This window comes from Antedon mediterranea, chromosome 10 (assembly GCF_964355755.1).
Source record: "Antedon mediterranea chromosome 10, ecAntMedi1.1, whole genome shotgun sequence".
NCBI lineage: Eukaryota > Metazoa > Echinodermata > Crinoidea > Comatulida > Antedonidae > Antedon > Antedon mediterranea.
Window position 1 is genome coordinate 7193685 of NC_092679.1, and position 21824 is coordinate 7215508.

General features: G+C 29.8%; 1 protein-coding gene across 1 annotated transcript; it reads right to left on the reverse strand.

Annotated features, from left to right (window-relative positions):
* Positions 1–1416: 1416 nt before the first annotated feature.
* Positions 1417–21763, reverse strand: LOC140060493 (uncharacterized). Its single transcript, XM_072106732.1, has 10 exons — positions 21484–21763; positions 21098–21216; positions 20458–20933; positions 20187–20292; positions 19831–20012; positions 19353–19523; positions 16211–16297; positions 5372–5466; positions 4800–5030; positions 1417–3177 (listed from the first exon to the last, which is right to left on the reverse strand). Exons 1-10 carry the CDS (start codon positions 21627–21629, stop codon positions 3111–3113), a joined length of 1680 nt encoding a protein of 559 aa, XP_071962833.1. The 5' UTR covers positions 21630–21763; the 3' UTR covers positions 1417–3110.
* Positions 21764–21824: the final 61 nt, after the last annotated feature.

The following is a 21824-nucleotide window of genomic DNA, read 5'->3' on the forward strand; positions in this document are numbered from 1 at the left end:
TCCTACCTCTGTAAAATAAAATAAATATTAACACAGTCAACGAATCATATTGATATTTGTAATAGGCCTAGTTTTACCACCAGTATATGTGATCCGTAGTATACCTTGGGTTTTAGAAACCCATGCATTAAACTTTAATGTGGAGAAAGTTTGATGGTGAAATTAAAGAAAAAAATAACATTAAATAGTTCAACCGTAAAACATTCACAAAGTTCACAGAAAGATTTATTATCGAGAAACTCATTGATAAACATTAACATGAACAAAAGTCGATGTATAATATAATAATAATAATAATAGTGCTGGCCCTACCCTTAGTTCAACAGTACATATTATGATTCCGAAACATATTATCTACTATTGAATCTTTACTTTTTTTTAATGTGTTGTTTTCTTCGTGTAGTTATTAAAGACTTTAGTTCCAATCAAATTAAAGTTGGAGAAACTTCTTTACGTTTTTTTTTAAAGCTGGATTGCAGGATTTTGTTATGATTGTACGACATCCGGCCGTTTTCTCTATATTGATACAGTATTATACTTTATTTTAAAATAGACTTTAATACGCCTACATCATTTTCTTTTTTACAACTAGGCCTATAAAGACGAAAAAATTATAGTTTTCTGTTCTAATGTGTTTGGTTAGTTATTTGAATTTTCCACTTATATGTGGTTACTAAACACAATTATTAACAACTCACAGACGAGACAAAGTATAAATATTTATTTTGAAGTGAACATCCTGAAAACACCCCAGCAATATTGAATATAACTACAACCGGATTCTCGTTCTATATAGTCGACGTGACAAAATATTGCAAAGACAATTGATATTAGACTTTCACCACCGGTTCGAAGTATTCTGTCAAACGTGACAAAATGACCATGTCAGATATTTGTACTACCGGTTCTTATACATCCTGTTGTACGTGACAATGTTAGATATATATTTACTACTGATATATAATTAGTAATATCAGGAAGTAACGTAACATTAATAAAAGTGTCTTACATCATCGTTAATTGTTTTTGAATTGCCGCAATACGGCTATGATATAGGCTCACGGCGCTTTTAACGTTAAATGTGTTTATATTTAGGAAACAAACGAAGTTATTCAAACAAAATTTCGGAATGAAAATGGTAAATTTAAAATGATAAATATTGCACTGTATTATTAATCCAAGCTTGGACAATTTTAGGTGAAACACATTGATAAAACACTCGAAGATAATCCAAAAATTGTTGATGAAACTTTAGAATATAGAATGATAACTTATATAAGAATTAGGCCTATAGTGAATAAAATGAAGTACGGTATGACAAAATAATTTGATGTAGCCATGATTGATTGGAGACATAAAACACACACAAACACACAGTTGTAAATTTCTATAATTTATTACTACCTGCAGCTCATTATGTAAACACTGCTACTAAGTTTCATGGTTAATAAAGAAAATGAAACTAAATATAATTTTAATATCCTTCTTTAGTACTCTCTAAAACAAAATGCAAATAACAGGTTTTTTTGTTGTTTCACTAAATTTACATATTTCGAACTAAATTTACATATTCAAATAATAAAATTGAAAGTAAGCAAGTTAAAGTAAATATATTAAAGTAATATTCAATTCGAACAAAATTCCTAATGTAAACAAAATGTACAAGTAATGGTATTACGAATAAAATATACAGTACATGCTAAGTTGACGGTATGTTGTCATAACGCGTCAACTGAAACTTAAACGCATCACCTTCTTTGTTAACGTAAACAAAACAAAAATATTATCTTTCTTTACATAAATGCACATGATCATGACAAGTTGAACGAATCAATCAAGGTGAAGAATCCTGTTTTGTTGTTTGTCTTCTTCTAACGTCAAAAAATCTTATATTTACCAATGATTCTCTTATAAAATGTAGAAAATGTAGTTTACAATGAATAATTTAAGTAGCAGTAAATCCACTATTACATTTTTGACATTAACAACAACAGTAATGTTTAAACGAAAAATAATAATTAATTTTAATACTTACGTAGTTTCAAAGTAAAAAACGGACGGCAGAGTTAATAATACAAACCAGTGAATAAATATGAATGGAATACAATTTTATAATAAAGCAATTTCTTTAGAACGCCATATACAATATAACTGGAATGATTTTTTCAAGGCATATTGGACGGTATTTTAATTATCTTAATATGTTATATCTCAAAATTAGCTTGACTTCTTTATCTACATTAAGTACTAACCTTTAACAAATATAAAATTTAAACCCTCAAAAAATGTAAAATTGTTTACAAATAACAAGGAAAATAATATACACTATACCTACGTTATCTTATTACGCCAAATTTGTGTAAAAATGCAAAAATCAATTTTCCTTTTTTGCATACAGTAAATAAAAATTAATATTATATGCAATTGTGCAATATTCGTTGAGAATTGTCACATGACCTCAAATTTAGAAATATTAGCAGTAGATTTGCTGATTACAAATCATTTAAATTCAATATCTATATTATCAATAAATCGTTATTCAATAAAAGATTTTAGATAAAATATAAATACTAATAAATCTAATTCTAATAATGTAAATCTAATGTATTTCATTATCAATATGCATCAATCAATATCAATAATTATTAATCAATACCAATCAATATTAATAAATAATCAATAAGAAATTATACATTCTTTTGGCAAATACAAACAATTTATTTTATTCTTTTTTTAATATCATTTTTTTTTATTTGGTATATTTTCAAATGCTTTTAATTTATTTTCTAACAACATTTTGTATCTTAAGCTCTGTCTACACTATAAAACATTATATGACTAACAAATGTGATGTGTCTATATATGGACATATCACTTCCATATTTGGGCACATCACATTTTGTTGATAGTGTAGACAGAGCTTTAGGCATACCCAACACAAGAAAATAATCTTCTAAGCACTTGACTTCATTCTCTGATCGACAATAAATACCAATCATTTCTCATGTCTTAAAACTATGTAAATAAATGTTATGGAATGAAATATCTAAAATTACTTGCTGTTGCTTAGAAAAATGAAAACATTAAGTTTTTGAACTTTCTTCTTTCATTCAATTGATGGTTGTTATATTGCCTTCAGCTAGCTTCTTTCTCAACACTACAACAAGTCGCTCAAGTCTGTAAGAAAGAAAAACAAAGAAACAATAGTATATACAAAAGCTACGAGAATATGATCTTTAGCTATTGAAGACCTGTTGAAAAATAACAAAACATTTTTCCACCTACATGCCATAAACCGAAGAATAATAGAAATATATACCGGCAATCATTGAATGCAGTTCACTAGATGGATTCCAAATATGGGGCAGGGTCAGACCAACCAGTCAAATTGAATATAAATCTTCATTTGAAATTATCAAATAAAATAATATTAGTCAATAAACTCACATAGAAGACTTAAATCTTCCATGATCTTTTGTAAATTTTGTATACACATTTTATTCACCGAAGAAGCCCTAACCAGCGAAATGAAGCTACTTTACTTAAAACATTGTACATGCCTTTAAACTTTCTTTGTATTGTTCATATAAGCCAAGACACAAGATCTATATTCATATTAATGGATAATCTTTTTGGAAACTATTGCCTGAAATGTTTGAGATTGATTAAATTTACAAATTTATGGCAGAAAACCAAATAAAATCTTCCTTTTTTTTTAATTATTGGTAATATTTATCAATATCTGCAATGCATTTCCTTTCACTAATTTTATCCATCCACCTACAAATATACAAGTGAACTGATATTACTTTGTATTCTATTTTTCCATTTTATGCATAATATTGTTACATCTGAAATTGGTCGAACAAGATTAAATATATTAAAGTTATTTAATGAACACACCCGAGGGAAAACTAATGATTTCAAATAATTTAGTATTATTAATAAATATCAGCTCACACTACACACGATTTGACTTTCTTAAGTAAACTGATTTAAATTCAGTTTGTGTAACAAACCGTACATACTATTAAGTATCACTTACCGTTGATATTCTTAATTTAATAATACCACGAAAATCTAAATAGCATGTTTCGTTCACACATGTTCATTCAAGCGTGATGACCTGCACAAAGGGGGCTTATGGGTACGGTCTTATTTACGCACATGACCGCTTCTCACAGTTACAAAGTTTCGTTGCCAGTATGGTTATTCCCAAAAAGATTATGATTTTGTTCCCAATTATAATTTGGGAGAAATTAAAATAGTATGATCGGGAGCAGCTGTTAGTATCATATAACATATTAATTATAACCAGTTGATATTGGTATAATGATGGTATAATGACGGTATGACACAGTTCACACAGATTAGTAATTAAAAACTATTATTCAGAATAATAAGGAATGATGATATCATTCATATTATAATATTAATAATGTCTTAAATAGTAGGTATTACCAGCATTGCTAAATATTAAAAACATAACAGATAAATACTACTTGGCAAAATGTAGAAATTGACAGAGGGTGTACGATTTATTATTACGGACCTTATTCAATACATAAATAATTTTATTAAGTGTTTGTGAGGTCAGAAATATATATATCCATTTCAATAAGCTTGGTCTAATAATATTATATTGGCAAAAAAATTGGGACGATGACTTTGGGATGTTATCATGCAAAAAAATAAAAAAGGAGCATAGAAAACAGGAAACATGATTGGCAAATTCTATTTTTAGCATCATGATGTAATGTGAACATTCAAACAATACAATGTTAAAACTGAAAACATACTTGTCACATTTCAGCTTCAGTTCCCTCTGCACTACAGCGCTTTGCTGTAACTCACTGGCCACGTAGTTTCTCTCGTCCAATGACATCTTCAACTGTGTTGTCAGGTGATTCTTGTCTGTTTGTGCTTTGATAAGTACTTCATCTCTGGCTTTGACTTGTTCCTCTATGCTGCCAAGAGTATTGTTGAATTGGTCTCTGAGATTTGCTTCTTGCGATAGTGACTTGTGTAAACTAGTAAATAGAAAATGATATAAAATGTGTTAAAAAACATGAAAAAATGAAGATTAAAAAATCAGACTTTAAATAGGTCATTTTCAAAAATGTAAAAATTTGAATAAACAAACAGTTAAATTCGACCAACAACCTGTTGGTTTTTGCCTTAAATTACAGTTTTATCAGGTGAATAATTTTTTTTTCGATCCAAATAAAAAACTTCTATGTGACATTAAAATAGTATATTCAATAAAAAAAAATTATAATTTTTGTTTAGGGGTACAATATATCTTTAAAGAGTTATAATTTTATAAATAAATTTTATAATAACTCTTTTTTTATAACATTTTGCAAAATACCTATAATACATCCTGAGGTTTTGCAATTCTTCCTCAAGTTTGCGGGATTTGGTTATAGCCATGTCTCGTTCCTGTCTCGTGGATTGAAGTTGAATCTAAACAGAATAGAAAATGAAACTGTTACTATCAATTGCATGAAGAACTTTGAAGCTTATAATTTATAAATTGATTAATAACTTTTAGTCAATAAAATAATGTTAAAATTACATAATGGAAATAATGCAAAAGTGTGTTCAAAGAATGGCAGTAAATATGGCAGTATTTGTTTTGTATATTCTGAGAAAACATGAATACATTTATGTACTTTACTGTTCAATATTAAGAAAATACTTAGTATTTCAGTGCAAAGTTTTCGAAATAGATCAACTGATTTTCCAAAAAGAACACAAATTTGTTCTATGAAACGCCATTTTGAATGTAGCCTATTCATGCAAAGTAAAATATTTGTAAGAATTGTTGACTGAATTTATTTAAAAGTAGATAATTTGTTACTGTGTGTTATTTGACATCGTTAACTAAGAATACAACGCTAAGTAAATGTTAACAGAATGAATTGAAATGTCTTAATAAGACAGAAATTCAGCAGTTTCAGGCAGACAGATTATATTACTATTAAATTCTCAAAACTTCAATAATATATTAATCATTGGCAACATATGCCTTTTAGTGTAAACATTCTCACGACGCGAGAAATTCATCGTGTTTCATTACAAGGATTATAACGCCAGAAAACGTTCATTAAGTTTGGATTATTGGTCAATATATAGCTGTAAAGTGGCACCCTGGGCATGCCGCCGCCGCCGCTGCCGCCGCCTTATTTACTTGTTGCGTTTCAATATAAAAGTCAATGTATGTCTCAACTGCTCTCTCTCTCATTGATTTTAGTTTCCTGGTGCAAAATTGTCAATAATTAATTTTGATCATCTGTCTAAAATTATTTTGAATTTAATAGTATAGATTAAATTTATTTTTCTTCTTAAATTGTTCTTTTTTTTAAGCAAAATGTACAATCATCTTTTGTGTACTTTTAAAAATAAATATGTATAATAATAATAAATAATATTAATAAATTAATAAAAATTAAAAAAAAAAAATGTTTTTTTAATTTAATAATTGTTTTCTTCTTAGGTAGATATTTAAACTAATAATTGTTTTTTTCTTTATTTTGTAGATAATTGGTATCGCAAATGTTGGAGACAAGACGGGAAAATAACTGTTCCAGAGACCAACGATATCTAAAAACAAATTAAAAAATTAATTTATCTAAAACAAGTAATTATAAGTAATTTGTACAATTCCTGAAGATTGCGGCATTTACAGTGGGAAAGTGAATACAAAATGCTGACAATTTATTTTATTTATTTGTTTATTATTAATTTCAACAATATTTTATAAGAGTGGTCCATCCAGCCGAAGTTGATTATTAGGGACCTAAAGACATAAAAAAATTAAATTTAAAAAGATTGAATTTATATAAAAAGAGTGACATTGTTAGTGTTATGTATATAATTATTGTATAAATTCATTTTGTTGGAATAAAATTAATCCAATTTGTGTTTTGAAAAAAAATTTTAAATAAAAATAACACATTTTATATGTAATGAAAGCGTTCGACAAATCAATCAGAATTGGATAAAATGTCTTTTTACCCAAAAAAATTAATAAATTCATATTCAACAAAAACACACTAAAATATTGATTTTGGCAATAAAAATACACTGAACTCTTTCCCTTCAATTGTGATTTCATTTTTTAGTTTCAAGATTATATTTATTGTGAGAAATAACATGTGGTGGTAGACGCAATTATTGGTAATAAATATTAAGCATACCACATAAATAGGAATAATAAAAAAAAACATTATTATATAAGCATGTGTATGAATAGCAATATGTAACATTATGTTTTGCCAATTCTATTTATGATTTATATGATTTAAATTAGGTTATAAACAAAAGTATTTAAATTTAAAATAATTAAATATCATTTATTATAGAAAAGATTTTTTTAATGTAATTTATTTAATCTAGTACAAATTTGCTAAATTAGGAAATAAGTATTCAAATTAGCTAATTTAAATATCCAGGCATTGATTTATCATGTGTTCATTCTAACATGGCCACTATGAAGGTTAGAACAGTAGTCTGCTGCTTTGTCAGTATTCTTCACACTATTATTCAGCTTATTACCCAACTTTGGGTGAGTTTATTTTGTTAACAATTTATATGAAAGTATTCTGTTAAATAATATAGTGGTTATATTATGATTAAAGCTTTAGATTTTCTAGGCCTGTGTCTTCTAGTCTTTACTACTATTCATTGAAAGGTGTACAGGCCTGTACCTCCTCTACTGTGCAGCAACAACTTGGTTATTTTTAATTTATAACATTTATATTAGTAATCATTTTAGAATACTACTACATTGTAGTAGTGTTGTAGTTTCCTATTTGAAAAAAAAAATATTTTAAAATATTACAAAAAAAAAATTTAACAGTGGCACCAGAAAGGGTGTGGGTAGGGGTATGGTTAGGGTCCCCATTGGTGTTGGTTGTCTCCTTATCATTACCAGGTTTGTTTTGGTGTCTGTCAATGCAAGAATTTGTTTGTTTTGTACTATCACTCTAAAGTTATACAAGTTATATTGTAATTTGTTTGCAAAATTCCTGAAAATAAAAATAGTACTTAACAGTGTTTTATAGTTTAGTTTATGAATTTTATTCCAAAGGTGTTGTGGTTTGATAATACCATACATAAAATCTTGCTTTGTGAAACATCAATTGAGGTACAAAATTCAATATAACCAATCATAAAGTTGCACAATAGACTACGCAAACCAACTCTAATTTTGGAAAAGAAAAGAAACCAACCTACGTAAAAGAATAAAGCGCAATATACAAGGCATTGAAAATAATTGTGCTGCTTACAATTACTTCGACTATTGAAAAGTTTTCAATACAACAATCAAGTTAACAATTTGCTAACCATTAAAATTTGATTGGTTCTGTTGTTGGGAGATGACAATGGTAGTACAGCGGGTCGAGAGCCACAGGGTTGGAGCGAGCTGCAATAATCTAACCACCTGTAAAGGTTTCAAAAGCTTCTTATCGCGATATTGAAAGTAAGTCTTTCGATCGTAATGCTACGCCAATCAACACCTTAAACAATACAAGTGAAGCTAAACCAACAATCGGACAGCTATGTCTTTTACCACAAAGTATGTACCTCAATAAGTTCATCATAATTTAACGGTTATTCAACTAAAACTGTCTGTAGTAGGTGGGTCATATTTTACTGCAGGTACTGCACTAATTCTTCACTAATGAACTATATTTATCGTTCATTATTAAAGTAACTACAAATGAACTAATCTAGTGAATGTAATGAAGTTTTGGCGTAAATAACTGGAAGTTACCAAATGTAGGCAAGGCCATAAGCAATGTGTACCTGCCGAATAGAAGCAAATAACAAAACAGTCCCCATTACAACATTCTGTATATCTCATTTGTTTATTACTTCAGTCAGTACTAAGTATATAATATAATATTGATAGACTATTAATAGTATTATACTTCCCAACAACTTCCTGTATTACTTTTCCACATTTCTTTTTAATCAAAACAACAAATCACAAGTATTAAGAAAGCAAAAGGAGATGATGCATATCAATCAAGTATAGCTTTATATTCTCTATCCAAGTACTCTTACTTGCAGTGCTGCTAAGGTTCTGCTAATTTTTCTGAATTTATCAGTTTAATTTAGGTTTTTGCTTATTTTATTTGTATCTCCATTGAGATTCAACTACAGCATTGTCATTTTTTCAATAATTTGCCTTTGGATTGATATATATTTAGTATATTAAATATATTAAAATTAATCAAAATAACTATACTAAACTAGATTTAATTCGTCACTATATGACGAATTATAGGTTATATGCATTGATTTAAATAAAGATAATTGATTTTTAAAAGATATATTGATTGATTGATTTTCTCAGAATCTTTAATTATTTATAATATATGATAGGACCTTGCTAACGCGAACACCTTAGCCGGTATCACAATCCGGTCAAAGATCCATATGCGTATAATGTCATAAACCACATTTGTTGTTACATAATAATAAAGACATAAGTTACTTTTTATCTAGATTTCATTATAAATAAATTTGAACAAACAATACGGATAATAAAAAAAAATCTTATTTCGTTTCCCAAGGTGAGACTCGATCTCGGTACCTTGAATGCCATAGACACGAGCACAGACCATCGAGCCATACACAACTAACTAAAAGTTGTAGAAAAATTCCTCTGTGTATTTACTATGCAGTAACCACTTTGGTGCAAATAGATTATTACATACCGCAATGAATTATAATTTTTTACTATGATGACATCTTTAAAAATGTAAAAAATTATGCACTGTCAAACTAAATACTTTTAACTTTAATATATGAACTTCTTAAGAAAGAAAGTTAATGTTAAGTTGGTTATTTCGGCCTAAGAAAATGTCATAATTTGTTTGATTGTCGAAATTATTTTTTTTAAATTTAATATGCAATTAATAAAGACTTAATAAACTTTTGTTCTCTTAATTTGATAATAAATCAAACATATGATACATACACTTCAAGAAAATGAAATAAAAAATAGGTGTTCCCCAGCATTCTGACGATATATATTAATTTTAAAATTTAGCATATTTTCACCATTTTGTTAACTTATACGTGCGTAGCCTGTCACTTTTGACGTGCTCGTATAACGCAATTTCGAGTTGAAAAGTGAATCAAATATGATGATATTATTAAAGAAAGACTGTAAAACAGAAATCGGGCAAAAAGAGTGCGCATTAACGTTTAATGCGCAGTGCGCGTGCAAAAATCTGCGCACTCATGGCAATTCTTTAAACGCCTAAAATTGCCTGAAACGTACTCCAATTTCATCGAAAATAAATTTTGACAATTTTGAACATTTTAAGCGCGCGTACGCAAGCGTTATATGCGCTACGCACGTAATTGTATTGCCATATGATGAAATATGACCGTGAAAACATAACCACATCGATTCCTGGCCATAAGGAATATACTCTAAAAAATTGACTTAGCTAGATGAAACTGATGCCAAGATAATTCACAGACAAAATAGTGCTAAGGAAAGAATAAATAAATAAATAAATAAATAAATAAAGATCCTGACAGAATCAAGAGGTTAGCAATCTGATTGTGAAATGTACAATTTACAGTACTATAATACAATATTAGACCATTCCCTACAATTGTTGACGTTTTGTAAAAATAATGCATATAATATTACTTTAAAAACATTAAACCAGGTCATTTTTTGTCTTAAATGTATGTTTTATGGTAAATTATGATAAAAAGAGAGAAACAATGCACTACCTAAGTAGGTCACAGTGAATGTCCTCTCATGGACGGTCTTTAGGCCTAGCCTAACTAAGTGTAGTTTTTGTAGGCCTAGCTGGTAAACTGCAGTGACATATGAACATCATATGCTAGGTATAGGCCTAGTCTGACATTGTCTAGTTGCTGCATTAATTGTCTTTCTGTTTTTGCCAGAATACGTTAAATTGGGGGAAACCTGGTATTTTTGCTGAAAAATTACGATTCTTCCATTTGTTTTTGGCCTTCATGATCGATCGAAAGTTGGTGAATTACAGACGAAAAACAAAAATATCAATCCATGCAGAATGCATTGTGGCCGCTTAAATTATTAGAATCAACTTATTTTTCATATTTTTAACCATTTAAAGAGGAAAAAAGTTATCGCAATAGGACCTTATAGAATTTATTTTTACATTAATGTAGTTTGTGACCTTAGATTAGATCTAAAAAAACGTAGGGAGTGGGACTTTAACAATTATCTCTATTGCAATATCAAAAAAAGTTGTTTAATCTAGCAAGTTTCTTGTAATTATTTTACACCAAATAACACCATAATTACAGAAATAGAGAATTGAATAGAATTAGAGCTATAGGCAAAGTTAAGCAATGGTTGTAATTGTCTAAACGATTTGCTTTTAAAAAACAATTTGGTACTGCATACATACTATTTTCCTTCAAGCAATTACGACCTTAGTTGCTATTATAAGATAAATTCAGCAATTCTTGTCAAATGTTTGAGCAAGTAAAAAGAAGGGTATTAGCGTTTTTACGTGTAATTTGATCATTTGCTGCGGGTAAGACTTACAATCGCTGTTGTTCAATTAGAGGTAGCTTACCTTTTCAAAACCACAATCATTCCAAAAATTGTTGGTTCATAATTAAGTCTATTATTAATCAACAAATTAGTAATTAAATAATTATTAATTGAAATTATTTTACAGGTATTGTACAAACAGTTATGCGAGGTGATTTAAAATGTATCTAAATACTTTAGCCTACAAAGATACTTTATTAATCCAATAGACAAAATATAAGCTTAAATTGCTATTTTTTGGCCTAGCCAACCCATACTAGTAGAAAAATATGTATTTCTGGTTGGGAGCTAATTTATTCCAGATTCGGAAAAACACTGATATCCATTTATTAATGTTTTTACATTTTCGTATCTACATAACTTTAAAATTTTGTCCTAGTATAGTATAGGCCTAAAATTAATATCAAATACAATTGTTAGATATAATCAATATGAAATTAACATATTTTTATTAACATACAGTCCGAATTGAGTTAATATACACACAAAGCATGTGTACTTAACATTGCAAGACAAATACTTAAAATAAGCAAATTTACTCTAGAAAATCATTTTCATATTCTGTGAAACAAATTTATGCTTTCTAATTTTTGTTCAACAAGCAAATATATTTATATTTTCAAGTAAAGTTGATTTTATATTCTTGAAACAAATTTACATTTCATATATTTTTATTATTATCTGTACTTTTATATACAATTACAATTCATATTTTATGACTAAAGTTTATATCTTTTATACAAATTGACTTTTTATATATATTTTAGGTCTGAACTTTTCAAAGTAAATATACATTTTTATGAGTTTAATATACGGTAATTAACATTCTAATTTAACTATATACAAATATTTACATAGTATGTTCAGTATGTTTCTACACAATAAGCAATTTTTCAATTTTTTTATTTACGGACCTGGATATTAAAGAACAGCTTTCCTTTAATTTGCATACATTTCATTTTTGAACAAACAAATATAAAATATTTCTATTTGACCAGCAGTCAAAAGAATAACATTACAGGATAAATTAAATTCAAACAATGTATTTTTTTTTAAACATAAGTGTTTCAAATTTGTATTTTACTGTATAATTTATTTTGCTGTTTGGGTTTGGAAATAAAATAAATAAAATAAAGTGAATTATTCTTAAATGTATTCAAAGGTTATTGACCTACATACATGGACATTCCTTGACCTCTGTCCAGTTTACATGCTTGACCTCATCGTGAAAATGGAACACAAATTTACCCATGCTTTCAATGTGACAAAACAACACTCTGTAAACTTCAACCCGCATTAACATGAAAATATAATGGCATCATGATGATCGCTGTTAGCATTACTCATTTTGCTAGCAGCTAGCTAAAAGCCCTGCAAGGATTCTGCCCCTTGTTATTATGCTAATGACGGTTTCATATCAAATCACGTAGGTAAACACAGGTGCTGGCAAAATCTGCTGTCGTCACGGATACAGCAAACACTGGTCCACACTGATTACACAATGTGATGGTTGAAAAACAGCGCGCAAAAAAAATCTCACATAACCTTTGAACACAATAGATCTGTTTACGACCAATCTCGACGGCCGTAATTTTAAATGTGTACCTCTTGATTGGGAAACCCTGAATGGGATCTGCTAATCTCTAAGGTGTGTTCAGAAACTTAAGCATTGGTAAACATTCCAATTGTATGTAAATTTGTCTTAGTCTTTTAAGTATGATCCTAATAAGAATGTGTACTTTGCTTAGTGAAATGGAAAACATTTTTTTTTTAAATATGACAACAAGAAGCTGTTGAGCCAATACAATCAGACATATGAAGCAGAAACTTGAACCAACAAATTAGCAAACAAGAGAGTTCATTCGGGCAGAAATTCAAATTTACTTTTATTCCATGATCCCTTTAAAGTTAGTCCATAAGTCAGAAACCCTATTGTGTTCATTTTCAGCCAGATTTGCAGTGTAAATTGACCAAGACTAATAGTTTAAACAAGATATTTGATTAGAAATCTTTCTTGACTTTTCTATTTGTCTGTATAATATTCAAGCTTTTCAAAATCACTCCCTGATGGTGCTGATAAACTAAACTATAAAACAACATTTATTTAAGTTTGTAACTTTCACAAACTTTCCTTAGGCCCTGGGCTAACCAGGTTTACCAGGCTATCAATATGTTTACTCTATAGGCCAACAAACAAATGCATTTATGTTTACAGTAAATACAACAAAGTTTAAACTGTTATTTAAATCTAAACGGCCCAAAAGAAATTGATCAAATGAATGAAAGTTAATTGTATAAAAGTGTCAAGACTATACAATGAATTATAATAGAAGATTATTGGTGATTAGTACTATGGCTAATTGGTTAATTGTGCGTGCTTTTGTACAAGTATTAAATCTCCTTTTATATAATTAAATGCTCTTTACAAGTATGATGTACTGGTCTTTTCAAGCTGGTGCTGCTCTATAGAGACATAAGTTACAGATGGGCAAAATAGTTGATAAGCTAGTTGCAGATGTAGTTAAAAATAAAACATTTGACACTTACTTATATACTTTAAACCACCAGTTACTTACAGCAGAATGGATTTACTATACTTTAGATTAGATTTTGATTACTCACTTACAAAGATGTAATGTTTATAGGGCTGTAGACGGCATTAGGCAGATGAGGTGCTGTAGATGCTTCACTACCCAGCAGCGTTAATTTATATTATATTAATAATATATTTAAGCATCTTCCTTATCAGCTTATGATGTATAGATATTTTATTCCAGAATCAATTTAATGTATGAATTTTTTAAAGTAATGTACACAAACATTGTTGATAGAACAGATTTATATACAATTTATCAGAAGTAAATATTTATAACATGTAGCAATATTCATATTTGCATGTAATATAGTATTAGGATGACATACAAACATATTAATTAAGTTGACATATAAAACCTAAAAGCAATATTGTTTACCATGTATATTACCATGTATATTGTTTACCATGTATATTTACTTGAAAAATCAGTACAACATTTATCAAACACATACAAACACAAAAGTTAGACATAAAATATTGTCATAATGAAGATAATTGTCGTGAGACAATATTTATAAACAAATTGAATGATCTTTACTCTTGCTTTTTAAATTGTTGACAATTATTTCTTTCTCAAATTGACATACATTATGCTGTATTTGTTCTAGAGACCCCAATGGCAGTTAGTCTAGTACAACATCAAATACAGATACGAACTGATATGTGTAATTATCAACTGAAATCAACAACCGTACTTTAGTCTAATTTCCGTTCCAACAGCCATGTTTACGTTGGTTGGATTGCCGCGCTCAGCAGCTTCGTTGGATGTAGCTTTATTCGCTTTTGCTAGGTCATATTCTGATAACACTTCCGTATTTATCAGGCAAATATTGCATCATGCGAGTTCAGTAGGTTAAAAGTGGAGATTACTAAATGTGATGTCGTTGTCTTTCAAGTCCAAAAATCAATAACTGTTCTTTTGCTTTGCTAAAGTTTCATTCTATTTTAAATATTCTTTTTCTTCTGAATTCTAAATGAACATTTACTGATTTGTATCTGTTATAATATTCTCTTTTTTATAAAAGAAGAAGACTTTGGGAAAGTGAGAACTGCAAAAATGTGTAAAAGTCTGTCTGTCTGTCTGTCTATCTTGAGTAGTTATAACTAAACGAAGACTTGATTGTTTTCAAACTATGCCTACAAACTTATCACTAATTTGTATTCAAATATTAGTTAATAATAATTTAATATTTACATGTATTACGATGACATACAGACAGAACAAGTAGACAAAGAGCAGCAATATATACTTACTATGTATATTTACTTGAAAAATCAGTACAACATTTATCATACACTTCAATATGTAAAGTTAGACATAAAATATTGTCTTTACAAAGATAATTGTCCAGAGACAATATTTAGAAACAAATTGAATGATCTTTGCTCCTAGTTCTACAATTGTTGACAAATTTCTTTTACAAATTGACATTTATGCGGTATTTGTTTTATGAGACCCGTTGGCAGTTAGTCCAGCAATGTACACTATCTGTTTAACTATCAATACAGGCCAAATCAACAATTTGTACTCACTGCTGATGCACAATAATTACATTCTGAAATGCTTTCTAATCTACAATTAAGTTTCTGGTCATTATGTGCATGTTTGATATGTACAGAAACAAACAAAATGCTACAATTACAAATGTATTCTACAAGTAAAGTACATGCTCACTCGCATTTGTAAATGGATATCTTCTGAAGTTTGGCACCCAACATATAAAGTTATACGTCTTTGTGTTGAGAGTAGGATTCATGTGAAAATGGTAGTTTCTTATTTTTAGAACTTTTATTATAGTCAGATTAGAAAATGATTTTTACTACAAAAAGTCATCAAAGTAGAAACACCTTATAATTATAATTATGTTTTTAAAATTTGTCTTTATTTAAATTATTTTTTATTTCAGATATATTATATTAATTGATTAATTTGAATTGAAAAATGAAGAAATTTGTGATAAATGCATGAACAAAAAGGAGTGTCATTGGAGTAAACCAACCAAAAGCAGTATAATAGATATGAACTTTACCTGTAAATCCTGAAGTTCTTTGTTCTTACTTGAGGTGCCCTCAGTGGCACGGTAATTTTCAATTACTTGCCTCTCCAGCTTCTTGCACTAATGATAAATATCATTAAGTAGGAAAATTAATATTTTGAACAAAAATTAGTAAAACTAGAAAAAAGTACATTTTATTTTAGTCAACTTAATCTGCAGCTACCTTGTCAATATTTTTGCAATGAACTTCCTACTTCTAAATTGATTTTATTTTTACAATATATTGATAATCAAGTTTTTAGTAGCACACTTTGTAAATTTCATTTCTATTTATATATATATAAATCCAAAGGCAAATTACTGAAAAAAATGACAATGCTGTGGGTATCAATGGCTGGATCTCAATGGAGATACAAAAATAAAAAGCGAAAAGCTAAATCAAAACGATAAAGTAAACAGCCAGAAAAGTTAGCAGAGCTTTCGCGCAACACTAGCCCTTCATATATATATATATATATATATATAAATCCAAAGGCAAATTACTGAAAAAAATGACAATGCTATATATATATAAATCAAAGAGCTGCATAGGCAGGATATAGAAAAAATCAAAATCAAGTAAGTTAAAACTGCCTCAATATAAGTTTATTTTTACGACATGTTTCGGGCATAGCCCATCATCAGATGAAGAGAATTGTAACACAGGATAACATTTGTTACAATTCTCTTCACCTGATGATGGGCTATGCCCGAAACATGTCGTAAAAATAAACTTATATTGAGGCAGTTTTAACTTATTTGATTTATATATCTAATTTCCTATGAATGTTGGACTTTCAGAAAATTCAAGTTTAGAGAGATTTTCCAGTGTTTTTATGGAGCAAATTCGAATGAGGTGGACTAGTTGTTACACTTTTCAAATACTTGTTCCTCTGCTATTAATGACCAGTAACTTTTGTGGAGCTTTCGATTTGAGATGACCGACAATGTAGGATTTGCACATTGACATGTCATTGGAATAGATTGACGAAACCTCATCCAAACCGGCATGCATACAATGAAATAACATGATCCAACTTGTTGCTAGGTCACCATTAATATATGAACCAGTACCCCACCCATCCTACACTTCTAAAAACTTGATTTTTATGTTGACTTTACTACATAGGACTTTGGTAACAACAAGTGTATTCAATTATATTCACACACCTGTGTTTTATATAATAAATTACCTACTTTTTGTTATTTTCTTTCTCTTTCAGTTCCTTAAATTAGCATTTTAGTTTAATATCGTCAAAACTATGATTTAACATAATGTTTAATTGTGTTCCTACGCAACATGTTTTATTGATCACATTTTTTTCAATATTATATTTGTCAATATATATTAACCAGTACGGTATTTTCCCGTCGCTTTTTAGAAAGGTAGATTTAAATATGAAAACCTAGAAAACGCAATTCACTCGAAAGAGTAGTGAGGCAAGGTTCATGATATGAACAAAAGGTTTCAAAGTGCAAATATTTGCCTTTTGTCAATTTCAAAGCTTGCTTCAGGCGAAACAGCTCAAATTGCCAGTCATTCACCTAGAGCCTAGATAAGAGTGTTTGCTTAACTGTAGAGGGTGGTGTTACACAAAGTGGTAGAGTTGATTGCATGGCTTTCAATCTCAGAGTTTCTGGTTCAAATCCACTTTAATACAAAGTAGCAAACATTATCTTTGCAAATAGTTTAACCATGATCAATTTTGGAAAGAGAGAGAGGGCGGTGTTAGACAATTTGAATTTGTTGCATGTGGTGTTGCCTTGTGGTCTCCGATTGGTCCAACTCTACTACAATGTCTTGAAGAGAAACTTTACATTAGTTGCCAAAAAGTACCTTGGGTAAAATATGCTTTTTATTAGCTTAGCATTCCTGCATGGAGAAGAAGGCTTATAGATTTCTCCATTGTTCATTATATAATTAATGGTTATTATAATATAATGCTCAGGCAATTCCTTTATGGTTCAGCATATTAAAACATGTGTTTAAAAAAAACTATAGAGGGCAGTAAAAGATCAAACGCCAAAAAACCTGTGAACATGGACACCTGTGAATATGTAGAATTTTATCAGCAGTTGTAATAACAAGGTGTATGGTTCAAATCCCTGATTGCCAACCAGCACTCTTGACACGATGGTGAGAACTCTGTTCATGTGATATTGAAATGCTAAACAAATTTGATGTTTTACTTTCTTGTCTTTAGTTTCACTTCATCTTTCAGAAGTTTGTATGTTTAACATACATTGTATTTGGTGGTAAGAAAATAAATATAATCAATGAATTTAGTTTATTAGTTTCAACACCTTATAATTTGAGAAGCTGTCAATCAACCATATTACAGACAATCATAAGATGATGACATTGATGTTGTAAACATTATTCAATTCAATAGAAATACTACTTCATAATAAAGGAGGTCATAACAGGCATATAGATAACGTGCAGCATTTTAGTGAAAAATACGGTTACATCTCTATATAATTCAACCAAACTCACCAAGTATACATCTAAAGATAAATTCTGGATGAAAACACAAGTTTTAACTAATTTTTAGATGAGACATGTAATCACTGTTGACAGCTATTTAATAATAAACAACAGCCTGATTGATTAGCACTCAAATAATTTATTAATGACATTTTAATGAAACTTCAATCATTTAATTTAAGGACTGAACTTTCTACTAAATACATCAATGTTGATTGATTTTTATAATTTGATTTTATATATTGATTTTATAGACAAGCTCCATCCACAATGGAAATTAAGAGAATTTTAAATTAATGATTTTAATCATCTGAATTTTGATTGGTTTGTCTAGGTCTACATATTATGCTTTGTTTTATATTTATCATTTTAAACATAGATAAAGTGATGCATATGCATTTTATTTAAATTCAAAGAGGACCCTTTAATATCAGTTCTTTTTTGATGAAAAACTGCAAAGGTTCCTCTCTAAAGTCAGAAACTTATTGCGATTATGGATTGGTATTTGACCACTACCAATAACCTAATGTTTAGACAATCATATTCTGCCATGGGAGTACATGAAAGGCGAATAACTGAATGACCAACAAATTTGCATCCTTTGACCCCTGACCTCCCCAAACCTGGAACTATTGTGTAATATTTTACCTTAGCAATGGCTACATCTCTTTCATGTATAATGGCTCGCATTTCTTCTGAGGTAATGTGCTTCCTGCGGTCTTTGGTGTTTGATATTTTGTCTATAATGGACGAGCCATACCGGTCAACTTCTTGGCCAGATTCTGCATGTTTGATTTTACCAAGTAGGTCAGAAACAGACTGAAAAGTATAAATATATATTAATGATAAAATAAAGTGTTTTATTTTCTATTGTGTCTGTGGCAATCTTGAATCACATCTGTTCTGTGTCAATTAGTTTTAACTTGTGACGCAAACAAGAAACGATTGTTAAAGTACATTTGTCTAATTTCTGGATTTGTTTTAAATGAAAAAAAATAATTTGGGACCTTTTGGACAGTTTCAGAGTTTTCAGTAAGTCCAGTATTAAGAGGCTCAACTGTATAACATTTCAGGTGGCATTAAATTGGTGTATTGAATTAAAAAGATAATTAGCTAGTAAACTGACATTGTTTCCAGGAAAGAACTCTTCATCATTGGAGTTGACATCAGTCCCTGAATCTGACCCGTCACCTTCACCAAGCCTTGACCTCGCCAATGCTTCGTCTCGTTCCTCATTGGCTAGCCTCAATCGACCCATCACTGCTTCATCTCTCTCCTTCTGAGCTGTGTATATTTCATCTACAATCGCTGTAGTTAAAAAATATGAATAATAACCATTATTTTGAATATAATGATAATGCTGTTACTGGTGATGTTGAAGAGAAAATGACTTGAGTTACATTGAATTGTTATATCAACATGATTTTTTTAATACAGATTATGATTGGTATGATGTGTGGAAAAGGATGAGAAAGACAGTACCCGCTCCTTTAGCAGCTATCTGAGCTGCAATTTGTGCTTCAGCCAGGTCTTGCATCAGTTTCATCGATTCTATTTCAGATTCAGCCTCTTCTAACTTCTCAGCTAACTGTAAGTAAAACAAAATAACATGAAGAACTTTATTTTTTTAATAACTTCAGAAAAAACATGTTAAATAGTTTATGAAGTAACATGTTTTAACCTAGTTTTATTACACTCAATATCAAACCGTACAAGTAGACAAGATAATGTAATTCTTCAAATCAAAACAAACCTCTTTATTTAAATCTTTGGATGATGAGAGTTCAAATAATAACTTTGGCATACTCTCTTCCAAGTCTGGTATATTGAAGCTTTTCTCAACTTGGACGATTCTTGTTTTCATTTCTTTTGGTTCTGATGTCTGACATCCTTCATCTTTAGACGAATTCATTGCAGTGTTTTTGTTTTGAGCCGGTTCCGAGACATTATTGTGCAGAGGTGATCTTAGCTGTGTTGGCTCTGAGAATAGAGGTACCAAGAGGGCACCATAACCTGACTGAGGGGTACTGATCCCAGGATGTACAGGGCCAAAGTTTGGCTGACTGGGGCCATAATTTGGCTGAATAGGACTATACCTTGAATGGAAAATTTGAGAATGTACATTACTGGAGCCTTGTTGATGTTGCCCGTTGTCTTCATTACCAACCCACGAACTGTTCGGAGAACTTGCTTGCTGATGGTTTATTACAGCTGGACTTTCTCTTGGTTCTGTAGTAAAAAAATTGTTTTATTACTGTTTTTAGAACTTTTTGGAGGATATATTGAGAGTGTTAGGTTCATCATGGGATGTATTGAGTTGTTTTTCTTTTTTTATAGTGTGGAGGAGATATCATGAGGGTACTGTATTACTTATATTATACTCGAATTACAACCTTGTTTATATCGTGATTTGAGGGGAGACAGCCTTTGTTTTAGTTCTTCATTAACAGACGGTTCAGTTCCTCCATACATATCAGTAAATGAGCCATTCTGAGAGTTACCATCCTTCATTCTGTAAAAGAGAGAAAACATTATAACATATCACATTTAAATTAATTTAGGCTACAATCAATTTATCAGTTTAATCAAGTTGATGATTCCAGCAGGCCTACTGAGTACTGTCCATTCTTGGCAGGTCAAGGTCATACATCAAAACAGTATATTAGGACAGTATGAATATGAATAGAATTGTGGTCTCTGGGCCTAGGCCTAGCTAATGTATATGGATAGGCTTAGGGGATCAACCCATCCATTCCCGCAGCAGCCGCTCAAAACAAACCTGCTTTCCTCTAGCTGCCTTTTCAAATTCGCCATTTTCCTACGTGCTTTTTCAACTACAAATTTACGTGTTTCAACCAATTCGTCAATTTCAGAATACCCCGGTGTAAAATGTAATTGTTTAGGTCCAACTTGAGCTTCGGCCATAACAATTACGACTTGTTTACGACTCCTAATTGCATTACAAAGCTGAAATAGTTTAGGCCCTAGAGTCTAGGCCGACGTAGCGAATCGTTTCATTTTTTTCTGACACTTGTTGTTTACAGTTTTGTGAATCATCAAAACGACGCTCTTCTCTAGAGGGCGGTCTATTATGCAGCTCGAGCTGATTTTCCATGCTTC

Bases quoted from the DNA above. Each gene is read 5' to 3' on its own strand.
- LOC140060493 (XM_072106732.1), bottom strand. From the start codon at position 21,629: ATGGCCGAAGCTCAAGTTGGACCTAAACAATTACATTTTACACCGGGG. The intron at 20,013-20,186 runs GTACTGTCTTTC...TTTTAACTACAG, and splicing joins GATAGCTGCTAAAGGAGCGG to CGATTGTAGATGAAATATAC. The intron at 5,467-16,210 runs GTAAAGTTCATA...TATTCTGTTTAG, and splicing joins AAGAACTTCAGGATTTACAG to ATTCAACTTCAATCCACGAG.